This window comes from Podarcis bocagei (assembly GCF_964188305.1).
Source record: "Podarcis bocagei genome assembly, chromosome: 8".
Taxonomy (NCBI): Eukaryota; Metazoa; Chordata; class Lepidosauria; order Squamata; family Lacertidae; genus Podarcis; species Podarcis bocagei.
The window spans coordinates 82,672,098-82,695,134 of NC_138133.1; the positions used below are offsets into that span (position 1 = coordinate 82,672,098).

At 45.6% G+C, this 23,037-nt stretch overlaps 1 protein-coding gene across 5 annotated transcripts in view; it reads right to left on the bottom strand.

The window, feature by feature from the left end:
* Nucleotides 1-23,037, bottom strand: part of NDRG1 (N-myc downstream regulated 1) — an 86,908-nt gene that overhangs the window by 40,178 nt on the left and 23,693 nt on the right. Inside the window, exon 1 of one of the 5 annotated variants that reach the window (XM_081204873.1) lies at nt 5,108-5,337. The exons of 1 other annotated variant lie outside the window; for it this stretch is intronic. Coding sequence is in view for 3 of the 4 variants with exons in the window: in XM_081204869.1 (XP_081060995.1) it covers nt 3,328-3,398 (71 nt within the window). In the remaining variant the exon portion in view is untranslated. Of the gene's footprint in view, nt 1-2,967; nt 3,028-3,327; nt 3,442-3,612; nt 3,678-5,107; nt 5,338-23,037 lie in introns of those variants that run through there. 3 more of the 5 variants (XM_081204870.1, XM_081204869.1, XM_081204871.1) reach the window with 3 other exon arrangements.

Here is a 23,037-nt window from a genome sequence, read left to right on the forward strand (position 1 = left end):
CTATACATATAACTATATAAGAGCTACCAGCAGAGGGAGCAGAAATTCGCTTTTCCACCAATCAAGTTAGCAAACCTCCTAAAGCTTATGGATGCAGTCCTCCTGAGTACTGTATTGATTTTTCCACATCACCCATTACTCAGTTCTCAAGTGTGCACTTATGGCTGCACTTGCACTGCTGCTGGAGAGATCCCCAAGGCACTTCCTCAGTACCAGAAAAATTCTTCAAGGTAAGGACCCAGACGTGTCCCCCCCCAACACCCACTGCTGGCTGCTTCAGACCCCCTTTGCCTCCTAAAGGATCAATCAGGCTGTGATCCCCATGTCAGCCTTGCAGATGGGACAGCTTGATCGGGATGGTTACTGCTCCTGCATAGATATCCCAAGGCACTACCTTTAAAATATTTGTACCCCACTGTTTTACCCAAGGAAGATCTCCATGATGGCTGGCACTATTAAAAACTGTTCTATTAAAATGGTTAAAGATAAATGCATATCAACACTAACATACAAAAGGAGCAGCCAGTTAGTTAATCAAATCAAGATCACCTTAGCAAAAATGAAGGTTTTTTACTGCCCCCGCAAAACCTAATAATGTATATTTTTGAGAATGAAGCCAGATTCTGGTCTTCCATTTGATCTAAAGGTGGTGTCACATGAAGGCCTCAGAAGAAGTTCTTAATATATGGGATGATTTTTATCGGAGTTGGTTGCTATTTATAGCAAAACTCCTGTGATCATGATCAGTAGAAACCTGCCTATGAGTCATATATGCAAACTCTTGTTAACCAATATAAAAACACGCAATAAGCTTTCAAATCACAAAAGCAGTTTAAAAGTACAGGCTTTAATTTCTTTTCCTCATTGAAGTCTAGTACAGGGCCAAGCAACAGCTGCTGAGATTACGGAAGACTGGGAGGTGGGGAAAACCAGAAGCGGAATTCTGTGACAGACTGTGGGCTCAGTTTTGCTGCCAGAAATGGATCCCTGTATTCTTTGATTCTATGCTAACCACACACACTCCATTGTGCATCTGACTGCACTCCATTCTGCATCTGACTGCAACTGGAGGACCTCATTTTGGAATTATTTATAAAAAAAAAAAGAATGCCACCCCATCGTCTAGTAGAAACAGGAGCATTTCTTTACACGGCTTTTTATAGAAAAGGGAAACAGGAAGACAGGGTAAAACTGGCAGAGTTTAAGGGGTGCTATAATTATGCATTCATTTTTGTGTTTTTCTTTGATTTGACGATCTGAGCATAACTCCTAAAGCAAGCAGTCACTAGTAAACTACAACAGCAGCCAAGGAGCCAATGAAATTGAAGAAATAACAGTCTGCTGCAACTTTTTGCAGTTCTGCTTATAAAGGTTTGCAACTGCCAGTTCTAATTGCAGTGTCTGCCTCCACCTCCCTACAGAGTGACAACTTGTTTCCCTCTTCCAAGTCCAGCCCAACTGGCTAACTTCTAGAGGTTTCCAGCTGTTTCTACTGTTTTCCAAGGAAGAACATTTGATGTCAAAACGCAAACTGCTAGAATTTCCTTTCCTGTAGAGGTCCTTTCCAAACCAGTAGAATACCAGGTCTTTGTTCTCTTTACATGCAAATGTTAGGAGCCCTACACCAAGGATCTCCATAAAACTGGAGTGCCACTAGGAGGAGAGCTCCAGGATGCAAGACATTTTCTTTACCCTTTTCTCTAAAGGGAAACACTTCCTCTCTTCCTATCCACCTCCACACCACTAACTGATAAGATTCCATTCTAAAAAAACACCATTCCATTTTACAACAAAGAACATCTGCCTAGTCAGCCTACTGTATGCCTACAGTGCCAGGAATAAGAGCAGGCATCACTGTTTTCCAAGCTGCTGCCCTTGGAAACTCATGGGTAGTTGTATATATATTTGGTTGTTATACACTTTCCCAGAAAAGAACATGTTTAGACTTGAAAATACTTGTTGATTCCAACTTAATGTGCTTTGCATGGTAGCCCCAGTCACCCTAACATCCCATTTTATGAAAACTTGCCAACATTCATCAGGCAAGCAGCCATTTCTAGCACTTGAGAGTCTATGTATGCTTTCATCAACAAATATGTTACTCTACTTCAGGCAGTAACCACTTTCCTCACCACGTCAATTAAAAACAATCAAACCACATGCACTAGTAAATTTCTAGAGAGGTAGCCATGTTGCAGCGGGAAAGCAGAGTCTCATTTAATAAAAATAATAAGAATCTAACAAATAATTATAAGGGAATGGCATTAGAACTATTCAAAATTGTGATTTTAAAAATCCCATGGCACTTTAAAGACTACCAGATGTTAAAGACTACCAGATGCACACATTTTTGTGGACTAGAGCTGACTTCAACTGAGAAAGTGAGCTCAAGTCCATGAAAACGTATGCCACATGTTGTTTTTATGTGTGCTGTGGCAGACTAACAGCTACACCTCTGGAATTGAAGATCTGGAGTGTATTTTTTAAAATTTCATCTTACCCACAAAAAGAACAAGTTGGATTCAAAGTGGATATATTGGTTGCAGTACCATACATCCATTAATAGGTGCTATCTATTAATGGATGTATGATACTGCAACCAATATATTTTTGTGGATGGAATAGAGCCATGAAGATGCCACCCATCCACTTTGAATCCAACTCTTCCCAAAAAACTTTCATGGGAAAGTTCGTGTTTAACCCCTGCATAGGTCGTGACAAACTTGTTTTGCTCTTCAGACCACTCTAGTAGAGCATTCTGCTCCCTTCCTAGAAATAAGAAATAGTACACCTCATCCATGCCCAGAATATTGAACTAGTCTATATTGCCCCTAAACACAAGGGATTTGTGAATGCTTCATCATTTTAGCTTTCCCCATCTTCTTTTCTCTTTCCTCCTCTGCTAATCAAGGAAAAAAAGATGGTTCAATTCCTTCTTAACCCTCATACTCCTGAAAACTGCCAAACCTAAATAGCCTTTTCAGAAAAAGATCCATTAACCACAAGGACCAGGCAGGACCTTCATGTGCAAAGGCAGGATAATACAGTAACTCAATACCAGATGTAGGGAAAACAACAACAAAGGAGGCCTGTTGCCTTTCTGCCCCACATTATGAGCTCTCCGGAGACAATTAAATGACCATTTGTTGGATACAGGGTGCTGTAGGGAGTTAAAATATGATGAAATATTGGTCTAATTCAACAGGCTGTTTCTTCTGTCATGAACAATTAAAGTAAACCATTTTAAAATGAATAAAGTTGGGGGATAGTGGAAGAGAATGAGACAACAAGACAGGAACAGATCTATTCTCCTCCAAACAAAAATACCTGAAGTCGGGGAAGGGGTCCCCTTTTGCCACCATCCAAAGAGAAGCAAGTTCCGTTATTTGAGGCAACATCAGAGAAGATTTTGTGAAGCTGAATTCAGTTTGCTGTTACAGAGACTCTCTCAGGTCATCCAAATAGCCTTGTTCTTGTTGACAATCAGCTATTCTTTATTGTTTATTATGAAGCCTTTGCACAGTAATGACTGTAACCTTGTGTATTTTCTTAAAAAATAGTAATCATGCTGGGCTACCATCATCTATTTGATACTTATGTGACTTTTCCTACCTGTTTGTGACTTGTTTGTTTTTAAAACCCAGCAACAATGAAAGGCCCATTATTTGAGGTGACAATAAGACTTGAAAGAGACATCAAACCCGTCATCTTCACACTGGGATGGTTTGGGCCAGGGGAGAAGCAAAGGAAGAAAAGAGAGAAGATCCAGAACAGCAGAAAACAGGACCAACTTTTGAGCAGTAGGATGAGAGCTGGGGGGGGGGGGGATGCAGGTAGGGCAGAAAATACATGAAGTGGAAAGGAGGAAATCACAGGTGGGGAAAGGAGGACTTTTAAGGCACCCTCAAAGGGAAAGCTAACTAAAGATCTCGCCTTTCCCCTTTGGAGAACCACCATCTTGGGGTGAAATATTCACTTATCCTTACACCCCACCTTTCCTCGCAAAGCTGCATGCATCCCTTCCCACCACCACTTCTACCCATCGCATTGTCCTTACGACAACCCTGTGGAGTAGGGCCAGGCTGAAGGTGAGGTGTGTTGTTTTTGTTGTGGCCGCATGTTTTTCACAGATCACGGACAGACAGCTTTATTTCTATTAATGTTTAATTGTTTAAAGTGACAATTTCTGTGCTTTATAGCTATTAAGCGTTCCTAGAACTAACCTAGAACTGACGCTATGTTTTATAGTTTGTTATAAGGAAAAAAAATGCTCCTTTATCCCTTATGGGTATCCAAGTGCCCGTATAGAGTCCTTATGTAGGTTTTCTATCCATAGGAGAAAATAACAGAGGCCAACCAGAGAATATTGAGAAGCAAAAGTTCTTAGTAAACCGCCTGGAGTCTCTGTTGGGGGGCAAAGGCAGGGTATAAATAAATGTATAACAACAACAACAGCGGTCAAATTCTTGGGGTGGGATTCATGGGTGTAGCCAGGGGGCGGGGGGAGTTTAGCTCCCCCCCCCAAAAAAAATCAAGTAAATAAATAAAAATACTTAACTAAAAGTAGAAATTCTGAGATTTTTCTGAGCACTTGGCATCAAAAGAAAGCCATTTAACATCCATTTAAAGAAGACTGGGAAACATTTATTGAATACGTGAAAACCAACTGTACACAGCTGAAAACGTTGACAGCATTGAGATAAATTTGATCTTTGATGGCTGTAAAAGTGGAAAACTGATTTGAATGGTTATGGTAAAAACACATAGGTACATGTAAAATGGAAAGAGAAGAAGAAGCCATTGGATCATTTCAAAGTTGGGTATTTGGAAATGTAAAACTGGAAAATTTAATAAAAATGATGACCAGGAAAAAAGGAAAACCGATTTGAAACAGCTGTCGTTGGGACATTTCGCTCTGAATCTAGCTAGACAGGATCCGACAGAGGATGGTGACAGGTGGGTGTCCCGTCTCTCCCCCCACCCCCATTAAAAAAAAAAAGTAAATCAACGGCTCCGCCCAGGGTGGGATTCGAACTCGCGACCCTGCCATCGGAACCGTTAACGCCACAAACGCGCACGCGCAAACCGCCGTAGCCTCACCTCTTACCTGGGTAGGGGGTGTTGGGCGGGGCTGCCTCCTCACAAGAAATCCGCGCCAGAAACCGGACCCCTCCCAATAAGGCGAGGATGTGAGGGGGGAGAAGTACCACAAAGTTTAAACGAATAAAAAGAGAGAGAGAAACGTCGACGGGGGTCTCTCAGGAAACGGAGGCTTCGAGAGAAAGACTAACAACCAACCGCCTCACGAGCTTTCTGGATATCGGCGCGCGCGAGGGGCGCCGCGCGAGCTTTTATAGCCTAACTCCCGGCCGAGGGCCACGCCCCCTCGCTCGCGCCCACCTTTGAATGCAACGCCTCGGGCGTGGCCACGCCCTCCTCCCGCCCACTGGAGGGAAGGCTGGACCACACGCACGTCTCTCTTTCTCTCCCCCGCGGCTCCTCCTCCTAGCCACGCCTATCGTTCTAGCTCCGCCCCCGCCCCAATCTCTCTCCGCACCGCTCAACCTGTTGCTGCGCGGCGCCTCTTCCGCGGACCCTTTGCGCGGCATTTTTCCCCCGCGGACATCTGCATAAATGCAGTTTTCGCTTGCTTTGCCTGTTCACAGCAGCCCTGGAGGAATCCTCCTCTTCTTGCAAAATAAGAGATTGCAAAATAAGCAACAGCTAAAGCGTTGCAGAGAGAGGCTTGCCAACTTTGAAAGGCGATGCCTGCTTGCGCGCGATTGTTTGGAAAAGTTTACCCCTTTCCGTTGAATTAAACCGGGAGTTACTCGGTTTACCCCTTTCCGTTGAATTAAACCGGGCAGAGTGGGTATTGCGAAAGTGCAAACAAGACAAAAGCATAACGACAGCAACTGGGCGTGCAGAGAGGATTGCGAATTGGAATTCAGCGCCTGCGCGCGCTTATTTTAAGAGATCACCTGCAGTTCTTCTATGGGGGAGATTTAGCTCTCGAGTAGTAGAACCGAAAGCGAGGAGGATCGGGGCTGCGCATTGTTATCATTCAGGTTATTGGAAGATGCCCACCGTAGCATTCAAGTGGGACTTGCCTACGAGTAAAGGCGCCCAAGGATCGGGCAAGGCAACAGAAAAACAGAAAGCACTCGTGTGAAGCGGTGTGTGCGTCAAACTTTCCAGGATTTTAAAGTTCCCCGCTCAACCTCTTCCTTTGATACCGCATGTGTGGCAGGTGAATGGTGGATTTTAGCACAGGCATTTTAATTTATTCATCTGTTGCACTGTATACCGTGTTTTGCTCCAAGGAGTGCATCGTGGTCTAAAAGCATAGAATCATAGAATTTTAGAGTTGGAAGGGACCCTGAGGGTCATCTAGTCCAACCCCCTGAAATGCAGGTGTTCCTTTCGGGGACTGAACCTGCAACCCTGGCATTAGCACTGAGCCCTAACCAACTGAGCTATCCAAACTGTGTAGCTGGTTCTCCGCTCTCTCCATTTTATGCTCATAACCACGCTGCGAGGTAGGTTTGGCTGAGAGGCAGTGGATCACACAGCGACCTGCCAATCACAGGAAGAGGCTAGTTATTTCCCCATCCTCCCTGCTGAGGTTTACAAGGGCAAAAGTGAGGCTAAGATGGGAGGCAGCAGGCAACTAACACCCCCCCCACACACACACACACCTCCCACCGCCCAGGCCAGCTATAAGTAAAAAGGAACTGATGATATCTGGCTCAAAAGCATGTCAAAAAACCAGCAGTGGGTGCCAGGACAAAATTAAAGTGTATGGGTGGTGGTGGTGGGGACTATGAAAATACACAATTCCTTGCTGGACAACACAATATTATACTTTCCTTTCAGTATTCCTACTTTGGGGACTGTACGGACTGTTTATATATCCTGCTATTGGCCAGCTGAGAGTTTTTCCCCAGGGTAGCAAGAAGGGAAGCAGCCGTCACTACGTGTTTGCTCTGATTTTAAATAGAGTTATTTGTGCAAATCGTGCCCAAGTGGCCCTGCAGAGTTCCTTGGAATTAAATGTTCCCAGCAAGATACCAGCAACACCAGCATCAAATGTGATAAAGATGTATACACACACACACATCTGATAGGCAGGAAAACCAATTTTTCTGGAAGCATTTTATCACTTCTGATAGCACAAATCTTTAAGAATCCTTTCGCAAGAGGGATGGCCACCAACTTGGAAGGTTAGGCAAATTCACAGAGGATAAGTATCAAATCCTATTGCATAAACAGAGCTCATTCTGTTCATGCAACAAGTTAGTTGAATTCTGTCCAGAATCACCAGAGTCCCAGCTAAGCAAAGCATTTTTTACAGATTAAATCAGAACGGCTGCAATGTATGGGCTATGCGTCGGTGTCTGACAATGACATTTGTATTCCACTTTTTTGCTCCGAAAGGCCCCTAAAGCAGTGAGCAACATATTGGTACAAAATGAGAAGTAAAATAAACAGAAAGCAATTGATCAATATAAAACAGCAAAATCAGGAAGTGCCCACTCATTGCATGTGTGAACCGTGTTTTGTGGTCTCACGGCAGACACAGGTCCCCAACATCCTACACCTCACTTGGAAGCCACGTTAACTCACATCCCTCCCCGTAGTCTCAGGAGCAGCTCAGCAATAAAACAGCCGATGTCAGTGAAGTTAACTCCTTATTCAAAGAAACCCAAATAGCACAGGCCTAGTGATCACAGCCACTCTTCCCAGTGGGACTTGCCCCAATGAGGCAGTTGAGAGGACTGAAGGATCCCACCTTCCCACGTTCTCTAAGTCTCCTCCTCCTCATCCTGAGGCTCCTCCATCTTGTCTGTCTTTGCCCTGCCCTCTTCATACCTCTTTGGGTTCTGAGAGACCATGTGGAGAGGGTAGCTGGTTGCTGCAGGAGGGGAAGACTCCCTGGCTTCTTCAGAAGGCCTAATCTCTGCCTCTTGACCTTCCCCTCTCCAGCCTCCACTTCTGCCTCCAATTCTGGACTGCTCTCTGCCACAGCCTCTTCCCGCTCACTAAACCCTGTTACCTTCAGCTTCCAACATCTTCTCTTCCCAATCTGCTCCCACTGACCACAAATCATCATCCCATCATCAAACCACTGGCTCTGAGCCTACTTCCCCTGGGGATTTCCTTTGGGGTTCCCCGGCTGGTGCCCCTCACTACTCCTCAGCATCCAGTCAGTCCATGGAATCTAGATTCCCCATCAGGGCCAGTGTCCCACTGTCAGTCTCAAAACAAATAGGCTCCTCCACACACACACACACACACACACACACACACACACACACACAACCCAGGAAAGTAGCCATTGCTGGCTGGGCTAGCTGGCTGAGTTTTCTGACTCCTCCAATGCACAGCTCTTCTGCCAATGTAGCAGAAAAGATCGCCGCCACCTCCCAGCCTGCGGCTATCTGCTCCCAGAGAGAGGAAATTCCACAGCTTCGGGGGCCACTGTCAAAAAGGCCACGTTTGCTCTCACTGTCAGTTGGGCCTCTGATGATGGCAGGACACAAAGCAAGGCCTCTGCTGATGGACTTAACAGAGGGGCAGGATCACATGGCAGAAGAGCGTAAGATGCCATGTGTTCATTTCCCTGAGTGAAGAAACAGACCTTTTCGCCCAAAGCAAGCTACGTGCCCTCACCTCCTTCCCCAGTCCTAAAGCTCTCTGAATTATATGAACAACGACATAGGTGGGGGTCAAGGCACACTCTGGCATGAGAATTAGAAACAGATCTGGGGGAGTAATGGCAGCTGAAAATGAAGGAATATGCAGAGCTAGCAGGGTAAGAGAACAAAAGGAGTAGAGGAAATAAAATATGCAGCTAATTTTGAAGATGCAAAGAACCATGGAAGGAGAAGAAGGGAAGTTGCTGGATGTACTGTTGTGGAAAATGTATACCTGAATTTTTTTTATATACGGTATATGAGAAATAGAAAAGGATTTGGATTCCTCCAGATTCAGACTTCATCCGTGGCTGGAAAAATTTCCTCTTTGGAAACCACAACTGGAATAAAAGTTTCCGCAGTGAAAACAAAAAATAATATTGTCTTGGTTTCGGGTGTTATTACTAATCCAGGTCAGTGAGAGTTCCTTTTGAGTTGGGATGGGAAGAAGATGACCTTGCTTGAAACTTGTTCCGAGATCTGTTACCGTAAATCTTCTCTTACTCCTGGGTAACAGCTAGATGTGGTTACAGGTAGGTAGCCATGCTGGTCTGCCATAGTCGAAACAAAATTTAAAAATTCCTTCCAGTAGCACCTTAGAGACCAACTAAGTTTGTTATTGGTATGAGCTTTTGTGTGCATGCATGTCCCCTTGACAGCTTGTGTTGTCCCCTTGACAGCACATAAAGGTAAAGGGACCCCTGACCATTAGGTTCAGTTGCGGACGACTCTGGGGTTCTGGCACTCATCTCGCTTTATTGGCCGAGGGAGCCGGCACACAGCTTCTGGGTCATGTAGACAGCATGACTAAGCTGCTTCTGGCGAACCAGAGCAGCACACAGAAACACCGTTTACCTTCCCGCCAGAGCGGTACCTATTTATCTACTTGCACTTTGACATGCTTTTGAACTGCTAGGTTGGCAGGAGCAGGGACCGAGCAACGGGAGCTCACCCCGTTGCAGGGATTCAAACCGCCAACCTTCTGATCGGCAAGTCCTAGGCTCTGTGGTTTAACCCACAGCGCCACCCGCGTCCCTATGTGCTTATGTGCTTATAAGCAACAGCAAATTTCTGAGGGTTGTCAACCGAACAGAGACAAATGCCTGAACTGGGTTTCTCTGTGTGTAGATCACTCACCAGAAAATCAAGGGGCAAGGCTCAGCTGTTTTCATTCATTGGCTGTGGATTCTTGCTGAACAGTCAGCCCTTCTGCTGGGCTGGGCCACTACAGCAGGCAAACATCTAATGCAAGGATGGGAAACGTGTGTCTCTCTGGATGTTCCTGAACTACAACTCCCATCAGCCTCAGCATGCCTGGTCAACGGTCAGGGATCATGGGAGATGTAGTCTAACCACATCTGGAGGGCCGCAGGTTGCCCATCCTTGAGTGCAATTCCTTTCTAGGCAGTGGCAGCAGTGGGAAAAGGTGAGTTTCCCATTTCATGAAACCTCCCCTTGCAAATAACAAGTCTCCAAAAGCATTCAGCAACAGAGATTTCTGCTCTGTGGCTATCACGAGCTGCAAAGTGGCAAGTCAGATTGCAGAAAAAATAGATGAACACAGAAACTATTACCTATTAGGATATTTTGCTTTTTTTAAAAAAAAAAAAAGTTGCACCGTTCACACCCAACACAATTAGCTTCTCTGCACAACTCTGGAGTTTTCCATTGATTCATAATGATGCTGCGGTTGTCGAGTGTTTAACTAGACAGCATATTGCAAGTTGAATGAGATGTTTGTTCAGCCATGTCTCGGTTAAGCACGAGTCTGTTATGGGGACCATACTGTTTACAGAACATGCCACCGTTTATGACTCAGCATGGCTTCTCTTGCCACAGGGAGACAATATAAAACGCTGAAGATTCACTCCATGGATTCACTCCACTCACGTGAAAGCAAATTCAAGGGGTTTCCACATGCCAACCACATTTTAAATTTCCAGCACCATGAATGGAAGAGGGAATTCTCATTGCTGTTTGGGTCCATTCATGTTGCTATACAATATTTAATCATCATAATTTTATTATTTGTCCCCCGCCCATCTGACTGGAAACCCCAGCCACTCTGGGCGGCTTCCAGCATATATAAAAACATAATAAAACATTTAAAAAACTTCCCTATACAGGGCTGCCTTGGACCTCAGTTTGGGAGAAAGGTGTGGTAGAATTGTACTTGCAACAACTTGTTGTCTGACATTCTGGGCTCCTATGGGAGGAAAGATGGAATGTGAATCTAATAAGAAAGACAGGTGTCCTGATTTCATCGTAAAAATGTTTGCAGCGGGGAAAATTAAACCCCTCTCCAGTGCCACGAGAATGAAGTAAATCCTACTCCTTCCTAAAGCTGCTATTTTTTAAAAAACAACAATGCACGATTTCCTCTCAAACCATCTAGTTTGAGCCTAGTCTGTCACCATAGCCTGGGGGGAGCTGACATCTACACATCAGATCAATTGCCCTTTTAACAAACACCCATTGCTGATCCGTAGAGGGGAGGATGACCTCAATTACTAGCATTGAAATAATTTCACTATGGAATCAAAACCTGCCAGGAAAACAACAACAACAACACTCCCTCAAGGGCTGTCATGGCATGCAAAAGCCCTGTTCTGCTCTTGAGTCAGAGACTCACCTGCAGTTGCTCACGTCCCTGCCGAAGAAGTTCCTACCTCAAGTTTTGAAGCCAAACCGCTTCCGGCAGGTTCTCCTGACTAGTTTTAGAAAGAATTTGCAGGAGGACGTGTCTGCTGCTTCCATTGCTGGCTGATACAGAGGAGGACCAGGAGAAAAAAAAAGGTCTTCTAATATCTACCAGATGGTTCAGGAGTGCTGTCTGTGCATCTCTTTGTAAGCTACGCTGTAGCTCTTTGCATCAGGGGCACCTATGCCAAAAAACTCACACGCAGCCCTTTAGCCTGATGAACAGCTTGCATTCTGGGAATGCTGAGCCCACAATTTCATTGGCTGCCTGTGCCACATTCACAAAACAATGGACTATGTCAACCTCTGCCTGGATCCTCAAAAAGGGGGTGCTATATCTCATGTCCTCAATCAATCCAATTTACACGCTCCTTTTCTGGAGTAAAAATACGCAGGAGAGCCTGGAATAGAGAGAGAGAGCCTTTTCTCTCACTCTCTCATAATAGTATATAAACCCCAATGAGGGCATCCAATGAAGGGGTGAGGAATCTTTGGTTTCCTAGATGTTGTTGTTGTTGTTTAGTCGTTTAGTCGTGTCCGACTCTTCGAGACCCCATGGACCAGAGCACGCCAGGCACTTCTGTCTTCCCCTGCCTCCCGCAGTTTGGACAAACTCATGCTGGTAGCTTCAATAACACTATCCAACCATCTCGTCCTCTGTCGTCCCCTTCTCTTTGTGCCCTCCATCTTTCCCAACATCAGGGTCTTTTCCAGGGGGTCTTCTCTTCTCATGAGGTGGCCAAAGTATTGGAGCCTCAGCTTCAGGATCTGTCCTTCCAGTGAGCACTCCGGGCTGATTTCCTTAAGAATGGAGAGGTTTGATCTTCTTGCAGTCCATGGGACTCTCAAGAGTCTCCTCCAGCACCATAATTCAAAAGCATCAATTCTTTGGCAATCAGCCTTCTTTATGGTCCAGCTCTCACTTCCATACATCACTACTGGGAAAACCATAGCTTTTCCTATACGGACCTTTGTTGGCAAGATGATGTCTCTGCTTTTTAAGATGCTGTCTAGGTTTGTAATTGCCTTTCTTCCAAGAAGCAGGCATCTTTTAATTTTGGGGCTGCTGTCACCATCTGCAGTGGTCATGGAGCCCAAGAAAGTTAAATCTCTCACTGCCTCTGAACTACAACTCCCATCAGTCCCAGCACTCCCAGGGATGATGGGAATTGAAGTTCAGCCCCATCTAAAGGGCCAATGATTGCCCACACATGATGAAGACTCTGCATGTGATGCTCTCCGTCCTTCCTGTATTAAATCAAACTTTCTGTTCCCTCTGTGTATGGCTTGCTCTCCTCTGCTGTTCTGCCCTGAAGTGCTAGCATATTATATTAAATTGCAAGCACAGAACTTTCAGGGTAGGGTAGTCAATTGCACCAAGCTTCCTTTTCAGTTAAATCGGATGTGGGGGACCTTTGGCCCTCCAAAAGTTGCTGAACAAACAGCTCCCATCGTGCCTGGTCATTGCCCATGGTTGCAAGCATCATCATGGTTGCAAGATCATATAACACCAGTCCTAAAGGATCTTCACCAGCTCCCAGTATGTTTCCAAGCACAATTCAAAGTTTTGGTTGGCTTTAAAGACCTAAACAGACTTGTCCCAGTATACCTGAAGGAGCGTCTCCACCTCCATCGTTCAGCCCAGACACTGAGGTCGAGCGCCGAGGGCCTTCTGGCAGTTCCCTCACTGCGAGAAGTGAGGTTACAGGGAACCAGGCAGTGGGCCTTCTTGGTAGTGGCACCCACCCTGTGGAACACCCTCCCAGCAGATGTCAAGGAGATAAAGAACTACAGTGGTACTTCGGGTTACAGACGCTTCAGGTTACAGACTCTGCCAACCCAGAAATAGTACCTCGGGTTAAGAACTTTGCTTCAGGATGAGAACAGAAATTGTGCAGCGGCGGTGCGGCAACAGCGCAAGGCCCCATTAGCTAAAGTGGTACCTCTGGTTAAGAACAGTTTCAGGTTAAGAACGGACCTCCAGAACGAATTAAGTTCTTAACCCGAGGTACCACTGAACATTACTTTTATAAGGTCCCATCCAGAGACGAATGGATAATCAAGATGATGAACTATGCTGAAATTGCAAAATTGACCAGCAGAATCAGGAACCAAGAAGACAAGAAATTTAATAGAGAATGGGGAAAAGTTTATAGACTACCTTAAAGAGCACTGTAAACATCTAAAAACATTAGCAGGACTGATATAACACTTGTAATGTATGAATTTTATGGTTAAAATGGGATATAAACAAAATCTGGATAAATATTATAAGATGCAGTAGGAAAAGATTTGCAACGGAAACCATGATGGGGCAGGGGGAGGTCTAAGGCTTCAGGGAATCCTATATATGTACAAAATAGATTTTATTTGAATGTAAATGATATATGAAAAAACTGGGAGGAAAATTGGAAAAAAAACCCAACTACCTAACTACCTAACTTTTAGAAGACATCTGAAGTCAGCCCTTTTATCAGGAAGTTTTTAATGTTTGATATTTTATTATGTTCTATGATTCCATGTTTTATATATGCTGTAAGCAACCCAGAGTGGCTGGGGAAACCCAGCCAGATGGGTGGGTTAGAAATATCATCGTCATCATCATCTTGAGCAGGCATAGGCAAACTCCGGCCCTCCAGATGTTTGGGACTACAATTCCCATCATCCCTAGCTAACAGGAACAGTGGTCAGGGATGATGGGAATTGTAGTCCCAAACATCTGGAGGGCTGGAGTTTGCCTATGCCTGATCTTGAGGGTGCTGTAGCTCTAGATTCCCTGCATCAAGCAGAGAGTTAGCCTGCCATGAACCCCCATTCTTTTAAAGACATAATTGAGCACACTGCAGGTCAGCGAGTGTGAAGAATCAGTTTGGTTCATGGGAACGGCCCCAGGAACTCTATCCAAGGCTTTCAAAGGCAGTCATGGGGCTTTGAATCACCACAGTGTGCAAGACGTTAGGATTGCCTTGCAGCACGTTGCCTCAGCTTTGAAGGAGTGTCTGGGTTGCAGGCAAGAAGTCAAGGCTTTCAAGTAAGGATGAGTCACCCTGATTATTTCCAGAACACACACACACACACACACACACACACACACACACACACACACAAACACACACCCCTGCTAGACAAAGCTTGTCAAACCGAGGACCATCACAGCCCATAATGCAAAGGGTCCTTAATTTAGGTTTCCTTAGCGAGAGCAGTTCCTGAACTAACCTGATAAGCAAATCAAACACATACTTCTTTGTTCTTTTATTTTTAAAAACTCACATAAAATCACCTCTTCTGCACGGAATGCATTTGGTCTCTAAATAGAACAGGAAGGGAGTTCCTCTTCTGCACACTTAAATACAGGCAGAAATCGCTATGAATTGGGCCAAAGTCAGGACATTTGATAAGAGTCCCTGTGGCATAGTGGACAGGGCAGAGAGGGGACTTGGGAAATGAGCAGCTGAAAAAAAGCAAGAAACTTACACATCGATGAACCTTAGCAATGTGGTTCACTTGGCTTGCCTCTCCAAAATGGCATGGGAGAATGCAACAATGGAGGATTGCACCTTTGGGTGTGAAGTCAAACCATTGGAGAGTTACAGCGCCTGCTGTGGCTGTAGAGACTGACATAGGAGAGACATGTTTTGTTGCAGGTGGGACAGAGGAAGGCAATCGGTTGTGCTGATGAAGATGCACCAGGACGTTTCTTCTCTCCAGTGGCGTAGCATGGGTTGTCAGCACCCAGGGCAAGGCAAGTAATTTGCGCCCCCTAACACGTGGATTTGCGCCCCCTAACACGTGGATTTGCGCACCCTAACCCCCAGATGTTGCGCCCGGTGCAGCTGGCCCCCCTGCACCCCCCACGCTACGCCACTGCTTCTCTCTGTGGTCCTCCCAGCTTTAATTCCTCTTCTGGTCACTGCTATGGATGCATGACCTGCCTGTCTGTCTCCAGGCACTGTGGTCATCTGCAAGGGATTCCCATATGGTGGGGTTGATGTTGCCAGCCTTCGGTTCATGTTTGCAGGCATTTTCGAAACACAGAGGTGGTCTGCAAACGGGCCTGGTGCCAGAAGCCATCACATCCTTGGGGATCCTGCCATCTGTGGACATGATCTACGCACACTTGCTCAAAAGTAAGTCCCATCCATCTCTGTGGGACTTGCTTCCAAGTCAATGCGCTTAGGCTCAGCATGCGAGCTGGAGCCCCAGAGACACTTTTCCATGTGCCTTTTGATGAAGGCTGAGCCAGGTTTAACTAGAAGATCCATAGTTCACATCTGCCTTGCATGCAGAAAGTCCTAAGACCCTCATGTCTCTGGATCAGGGCCGGATTTAGGTTTGATGAGGCCCTAAGGTACTGAAGGTAATGGGGCCCTTTATATGTCCAGCTGTCCTTTGTCAACAACAAATTGTTGCGGTTTTTGTGTGTTGAATATTTGCTATATGGTAATTTGTGGACCTAATAGGTATCTAAAGCCATTTGCATATGTTGCCATGCAATCAGTCCATGGGAAGATAAAGGTGGTATATTATTATTATTATTATTATTATTATTATTATTATTATTATTATTATTATTATTATTATTATTATTATTATTAATATCCCACCCATCTGGCTGGGTTTCCCCAGCCACTCTGGGCAGCTTTCAACAGAATATTAAAATACAATAGTCTATTAAACATTAAAAGCTTCCCTAAACAGGTCTGCCTTCAGATGTCTTCTAAAAGTCTGGTAGTTGTTTTTCTCTATGACAACTATGGGAGGGCGTTTCACAGGGTGGGCGCCACTACCGAGAAGGCCCTCTGCCTGGTTCCCTGTAACTTGGCTTCTTCCAGCGAGGGAACCCCACATATGTATTTCCTTTACATTCAAATGGATGGAATGGGTGAAATAATATAATGACAACATTATTTACACAAGTTGCATAATTTTGCCACGGTGCACAGTGAGCCACTTAACATAGTTTTGGGAGGAAGTTGGATTGCAGCGGAATGGAAATAGCGCTGCAGATGAGAAACGCAGAGCAGAATGGAAACTAATGGCTTCTTACTCCCCAGACTTTGCATTACGTTGTAAGCCCTTTAGGCAAGGGTGTGGCATTGATTCCCAGCTACTGACTTGGGGAATTGATCTGGAATTGCCACTGTTTAGGTTCAATGAGGCTAGGGGCCGCAGTTCAGCAATGGCGTTGGTTCATTATGCTGGAGAGGAAGTTAAATGCAGAGCCGACTGTATCCGAAAAAGCCCAAGCCAAGAATAAAAATAGGCTTTGGCCAGAAGTGGCTGTGCAGACTTCCGGACTTCCACAGCTGTTTGAAGCTGTTTCCTAGTAGTAATGGGAGGGCAGGAGTTTTCTTGCTTCACTATTACCAGTTTGAGGCCAGTTTGAAGGCTGCTACAGGAGCCCGTCCATGCATTTAGGAAAAGCACATGGCCCAGCCCTCTCAGAGAGGACCATTTCAGAACGTACGGGGCACAGAGTCCGAATACCTGTGTTAGTAAATCAGGGTGATTTACTAGCACCAGTGGCGTAGCGTGGGTTGTCAGCACCCGGGGCAGGGCAAGTAATTTGCGCCCCCTAACCCGTGGATTTGTGCCCCCTAACCCGTGGATTTGTGCCCCCTAACCCGTGGATTTGCGCCCCCTAACCCTAACCCCCAGATGTTGCGCCCGGTGTGGCCGGCCCCCCCTGCACCCCCCACGCTACGCCACTGACTAGCACAAGTCTGCAGTCCAAATCATGTTCATCTCCATAGCTGGTACTTTCCTATTCACTGTTTCCTGATTGGAAAGGAATGGGGACTTGCAAGTTTACAGGACTTTGCTTTTGCAAAGCTGCGAGGGTCATTTTATGCTCTCCAGCCTAGTCTCCTTACTGCAGTGTATTTGCAGCATTTTTCAGCAGCAGTGCTTTATTGCATAGCATTCAGCACCACCCAATTCAAGCTTGTCCGCAACACTTGCACTCAATTTATATAACCACGGCATTTCCCAGGCAGGAGTAGAGTTGCCATGTCATCGCCACAAGGACTAGGCTGAAAAACAAGCCAACTGTTGGGTTATTTTAGGTTGCAACAGCCTAGATTCTTGCTTCCAAGATCTTCTGGGTACTGTAGTTTTGCAATCAAATGAAAAGATCCCAGTTGAGTATCAAAGTGTTTCACACAGTTTCCACAACACAGAGTGCATCTGGGTTTCTTCATTCATTCCAGTGATGGACAACGGTCCCCTACCCTCAAGGGTACGATAATAATAATAATAATAATAATAATAATAATAATAATAATAATAATAAATAAATAAATAAAACTGGGCTCAGGATGGCTAACAACAAATTTAAAACACTTAATTGATGCAACAAAAAACAGCATAAAATACAGTATAAAACGTGAATAACAATAAATTCAGAATTCAGAAATCAGTTTAGGGGGGAAATCCATCCAATAAACATTAGATAATCACCAGGGCTAGCTGGCTAAATTAGTCCCACTTGGGCCAGCGAGGAGACCAGGGGAGAATTAGCTGTGGGATCCCAGAGTGGGTAATCTTCATAAAAGGGGGAGGGGGAGGGAAGGAAGGGGAATAAAAGATCAGGCTGAATTCAAATTAAAGGCCAGGCAGAATAGCTCTGTCTTACAGGCCCTGCAGAAGGAAGTTACATCCTGCAGGGCCCTGGTCTCATGGGACAGAGCATTCCACCAGGTTGGAGCCATCACTGAGAAGGCCCTGGCCCTGGTGCAGGATAATCTGACTTCCTTAGGGCTCGGGACCTCTAAACTGTGATTATTCATGGACCTTAAGGTCCTCTGCAGGGCAGACCAGGAGAGGCAGTCCTGTAAATACGGTACATATGGAGAGCCTCTGGCAAAGAAGACCATCTGGGGCAGGAGAAACAAATTGTCTGACTCAGTATGAGAGCCAAACTAACTGTCTGTCTGTCTATCTATCTATGTATTCTATTCTATTCTATTCTATTCTATTCTATTCTATTCTATTCTATTCTATTCTATTCTATTCTATTCTATTCCGTCTATCTATCTATCACATTTATATACCACCTCTCCAAAGAGCTTAAGGTGCTGTAACTGGTTCACTGCTCCAATTTTATCCTCCCAACAACCCTGTGAGGTAGATTGGCTGAGGGATCGCCACTGATCCAAGGTCACGCAGTGAGCTTCATGACTGATAGAGGATTTGAAACCTGGTCTCCCGGGCAATAGTCCAGATCTATCACATCACCTTGCCAACAAAGTCCATATAGTTAAAGCTATGGTTTTCCCAGCCGTCATGTATGGAAGTGAGAGCTGGACCATAAAGAACGCTGATCGTTGTGTTCAGGTTGTGTTGCACATGCTTCTTAATGAGCAACAAACAATCTAGAATGAACATACCGGATGACAGACACATTCCTCTGAAAGTAAGGAAGCAAGGCTGACTCATCCGTGCTGCATTGGAAGCCAGTCCACGGTAGAGAAAGTGCGTAATTTGCAATGCATCCGGTTCAAAAATCAAGACCTGGGAGAGACCTCAGAGGAAATAAGCAGCGGTTGGTTTTCAACCCAAAGTGCTTTGAGACAAAAGCGTTTCACAGAAACTGTCCCCCAAAGAGTAGGCCTACTGGTTACAGGGAAAGTGAGCTGGAAAGATCTAACTTTCAAGGGAAAGATGTTTGCAAAACAAAAGCATGTGTTTCCTCCCTGCCCCCACTTGCACTTCCTGAAGAAATGATGACAACCAGAAAGGTTTTCAAGGTCAAGCATCCAAGAGCCCCCTATCGAAAGGCAGCGGACATGATTCTGGTTCTGAAAACGTGGAATCTTCTGTTTATTTTGCCTGGAAAACCACAGACTCTCTTTCTTTGCCTCTTGTTACTCCCCCCTGCAAGTGTTGCCCCAGAGAAAAAATTGCAAATCTATCTTGTCAACCTCCGTTGCTTAAAGGCAGGAAAACCCAAATAGCTGCTGTGGCAGGGTGGTTAGGATTGAATTAGGACCTGAGAGGTAAAGGTAAAGGGACCCCTGACCATTAGGTCCAGTCATGACTGACTCCGGGGTTGCAGCGCTCATCTCGCTTTACTGGCTGAGGGAGCCAGCGTACAGCTTCCGGGTCATGTGGCCAGCATTTTGGTTCTGAAAACGTGGAATCTTCTGTTTATTTTGCCTGGAAAACCACAGACTCTGTTTCTTTGCCTCTTGTTACTCCCCTCTGCAAGTGTAGCCCCAGAGAAAAATGCTTGTAGTTTGTGCCTCCTGCTCCTATCATTTCTTTAAATAGTGTCTTAAGAGTTGGAAAGAGCCTTGCAAATCCATCTTGTCAACCCCCATTGCTTAATGGCAGGAAAACCAAAAGATTCGCTGTGGCAGGGTGGTTAGGATTGAATTAGGACCTGAGAGGTAAAGGTAAAGGGACCCCTGACCATTAGGTCCAGTCGTGACCGACTCCGGGGTTGCGGCGCTCATCTTGCTTTACTGGCCGAGGGAGCCAGCGTACAGCTTCCAGGTCAGGAGGCCAGCAGGACTAAGCTGCTTCTGGCGAAACCAGAGCAGCGCACGGAAACGCCGTTTACCTTCCTGCTGGAGCGGTACCTATTTATCTACTTGCACTTTGACGTGCTTTCGAACTGTTAGGTTGGCAGGAGCTGCGTACCCTAGAGTAAAGGTAAAGGGACCCCTGACCATTAGGTCCAGTCGTGACTGACTCCGGGGTTGCGGCGCTCATCTCGCTTTACTGGCCGAGGGAGCCGGCATATAGCTTCCAGGTCAGGTGGCCAGCAGGACTAAGCTGCTTCTGGCGTAACCAGAGCAGCGCACGGAAACGCCGTTTACCTTCCTGCCGGAGTGGTACCTATTTATCTACTTTTATGTGCTTTCGAACTGCTAGGTTTAAAGGGAGATGGGACAGGTTTCTCTCAATATTTTCTGTGCTTTGTATTCTATACCTAAGAAGGTTAATCATTAATATTGTCTACACATAGTAAATTCCTGCACTCTGCTACACAGCTAAAAAATGCAGTTATTTGCAAAAGTCTAAAACAGACAGGTCATGAGGCCGCTTCCTGCCTAATCAGCTATTTGGAACTGCTGATGCTAGCTACAGGTCAGAAGGTCGCTTCCTGCCCAGCCAGAAACTGCTGTTAACCGAAAAACCACTAGCAAGATGTTTCCTGCTTTACTTCTGCTTTTAAGTAATGCAAGAATAGGAAGAGATACGAAGGAAAAGCTTAGCTAGCAAAAGAAGACACGTGTACAAGGAGGTGGGAGGGAGTGCTTGGCTTAGCAGAAAGACAGGAATGTCTAGCAAGCAATAAAAATGTGTTTAGCAAGCAAGTCTGCGGGTATAAGAAAGTCTGCTGAAATGTCTTGCTTTACAGCCAGTACATTTTTAGGAACTATCGAGTTGGCTGTCTCTGAGTACAGACCTTGACTCTGTGCTCAGATCTTAATAAACTCTTTTTCTCCAAAGAAGATTTTGCTTTCCTGGTACTTTTGTTCCCTCCGAGGTCCAGGGGATGGCGTGGCTAATGGATCCCTAGGTAAATAAGGCTTCATCTCTCTGGGGGCTCGCTCGGGATTAGCCCCCTCTCCAAATACGGACCGGAGGGCCAGGCTCAACCAAGGTGAACAGCTCCGATCGGCGTTCGCATTTCCGGTGCACACCCTGCCAGTTTGTAGGGGGAGATTGCCACACCGTCCTGGAGCAGAGACATCTAGTTGAGGGAGAATAAGAGGACAGAACGGCGCCGAGGGGACAGGTCCGCAGCGGAAAAGGTAAGCCCGAAGGAAAGGGCTAGGGGCCCGAAGGAAAGGGCTAGGGGCCCGAGGGGAAGGGCCAGAGGCCTGATCAGCCTCACCTGGTAGTTGGCAATACAGTGCCCGGCAGTAAGAATGCCACCAGGAAAGGAATTGGTAAAGGTTTGGGAAAGGGAATGGGGCAGAGGGAATTAAGTGTTTTGTTGTGTGTCAGATACTCCAGTGGATGAATTGTTGAATGAGGGCCAAGGCTTAGTGTCCCCTTGGCCGAGCGATTGTAGGGTTGTGCATTTTCTGACAAACTGTAGCATGTGGAGTGTGAGAGAATTTTGAAAACCCAGTTAGGAGCGGTAGTATCTGAAAAAATAGGGTCTGGAGCAAGCCAATGTATTCCTCTGGAATGCTTTTTAAATAACTGGAAAACAGCCACGAAGAGTGATGATTCAAATTGAAAAACAGAGACTCAAAACTTTATGTGAGGTGGACTTGCCAACCCAGGGAACTGCGTGGCTTTGATTTGCAATTAATCAACCCCCTGTGGCAAATCAACCCCCTGTGGCAAAATATATTAAATGTCCACCCAGACCAGATCCCCTATATCTTTACATGGAAGACCAATGTAAAAAAAAGAATCTACCATGGCTAAAGTCTTGCTGTGACAGCAACACACAGAACAGGATTTGTACAGTGAAGCCTCTGGTGTTAGAAGACCCAGAAGATGAGGAGGGGGAGTGATTAAGCCACCACCTTACACTCCACCAACAGCCCCTCCAACCCCCCCCCAGGCCAAGATCAAGAAGCACAGGGAAGTGCTGGTGTAGGGGGAGGAGGACCTGCGAAGGAGGATAGTGAGACGAAAGAAGAGGAAGAGTTTAGGAAGACGCTAGATGATATGAATCAAGGAAAGAAAATGTGGACAGAAAGACAGAAAAAGAGACTAAAGGAGTTTGTAAAGCCATTTGAGGAAGAAGTTGATGTTTGTAATTGAAGAAATCAGAACCCCTCTTTTGAGGAGAATCCAGCAAAGATTGTAAAATTGTTTGAAGGGATTTTTTTTTAAACCTATAATCCCACTTATGATGATGAACAATATCCCCTGGACTCACTACTAACTACAGAAGCATTGCTTGGCCCCTGCATGAGTCAACTAGGGGAATAGAGAAGGATCCTTTTATATGGGGCAGGGAACAGCAGCAGGCTTTTCAGGATCTCAAAGTGACATTACAACAAGCCCCCAGTGCTTGGCATCCAAACCCCGAGAAGCCTTTTACCCTGTTCACAGATGAAGACCAGGGGGTTAGCCAAGGGAGTCTTATGCCAGAAACTGAAAAATTGGCAGCAACCCGTCGAATACTTGTCAGAGAAGCTAACCCCAACAGAACAGAGGTTGCCCCCCCCCCTTGTATGAGAGCGATTGTGGCAGTGGCCACCCTACTCACAAAGGCAGATAAATTCACGTTTGGACAGGACACCAGCTGTGTAACTCCAAGAGGAAGTGCCAGATGCTGTTATTACATTCACGCCTGAAGTTTCAGGTTACCACAGCCCTTAACCTAGCTACCTTATTACAGGTAGGAGAAGGTGAACAAGGGAGCTGCCCACTCAGTCTTACCTGTGCCTGTAACAAAACCCACAAACCAAGTGGTTAATATAATTAGAGCCACAGGTAAATCACAAAAGGCCCCGTTTTTGCAGTCTGTTACCTGCTGCCTAGACAAATTTTTGTATATACCAGAATGTCCCATTCCTTATTGGGCCGAGACTTGTTAACAAAATTACAAGCCCAGATTTCCTTCCAACCAATGGGGGAAGTAATGATGACAACTGGACCAGCAGGAGAGTTTTCTTTAGAAATACCCCTGAGAGACCATTGATGCTAGATGATGGTAAAAGAA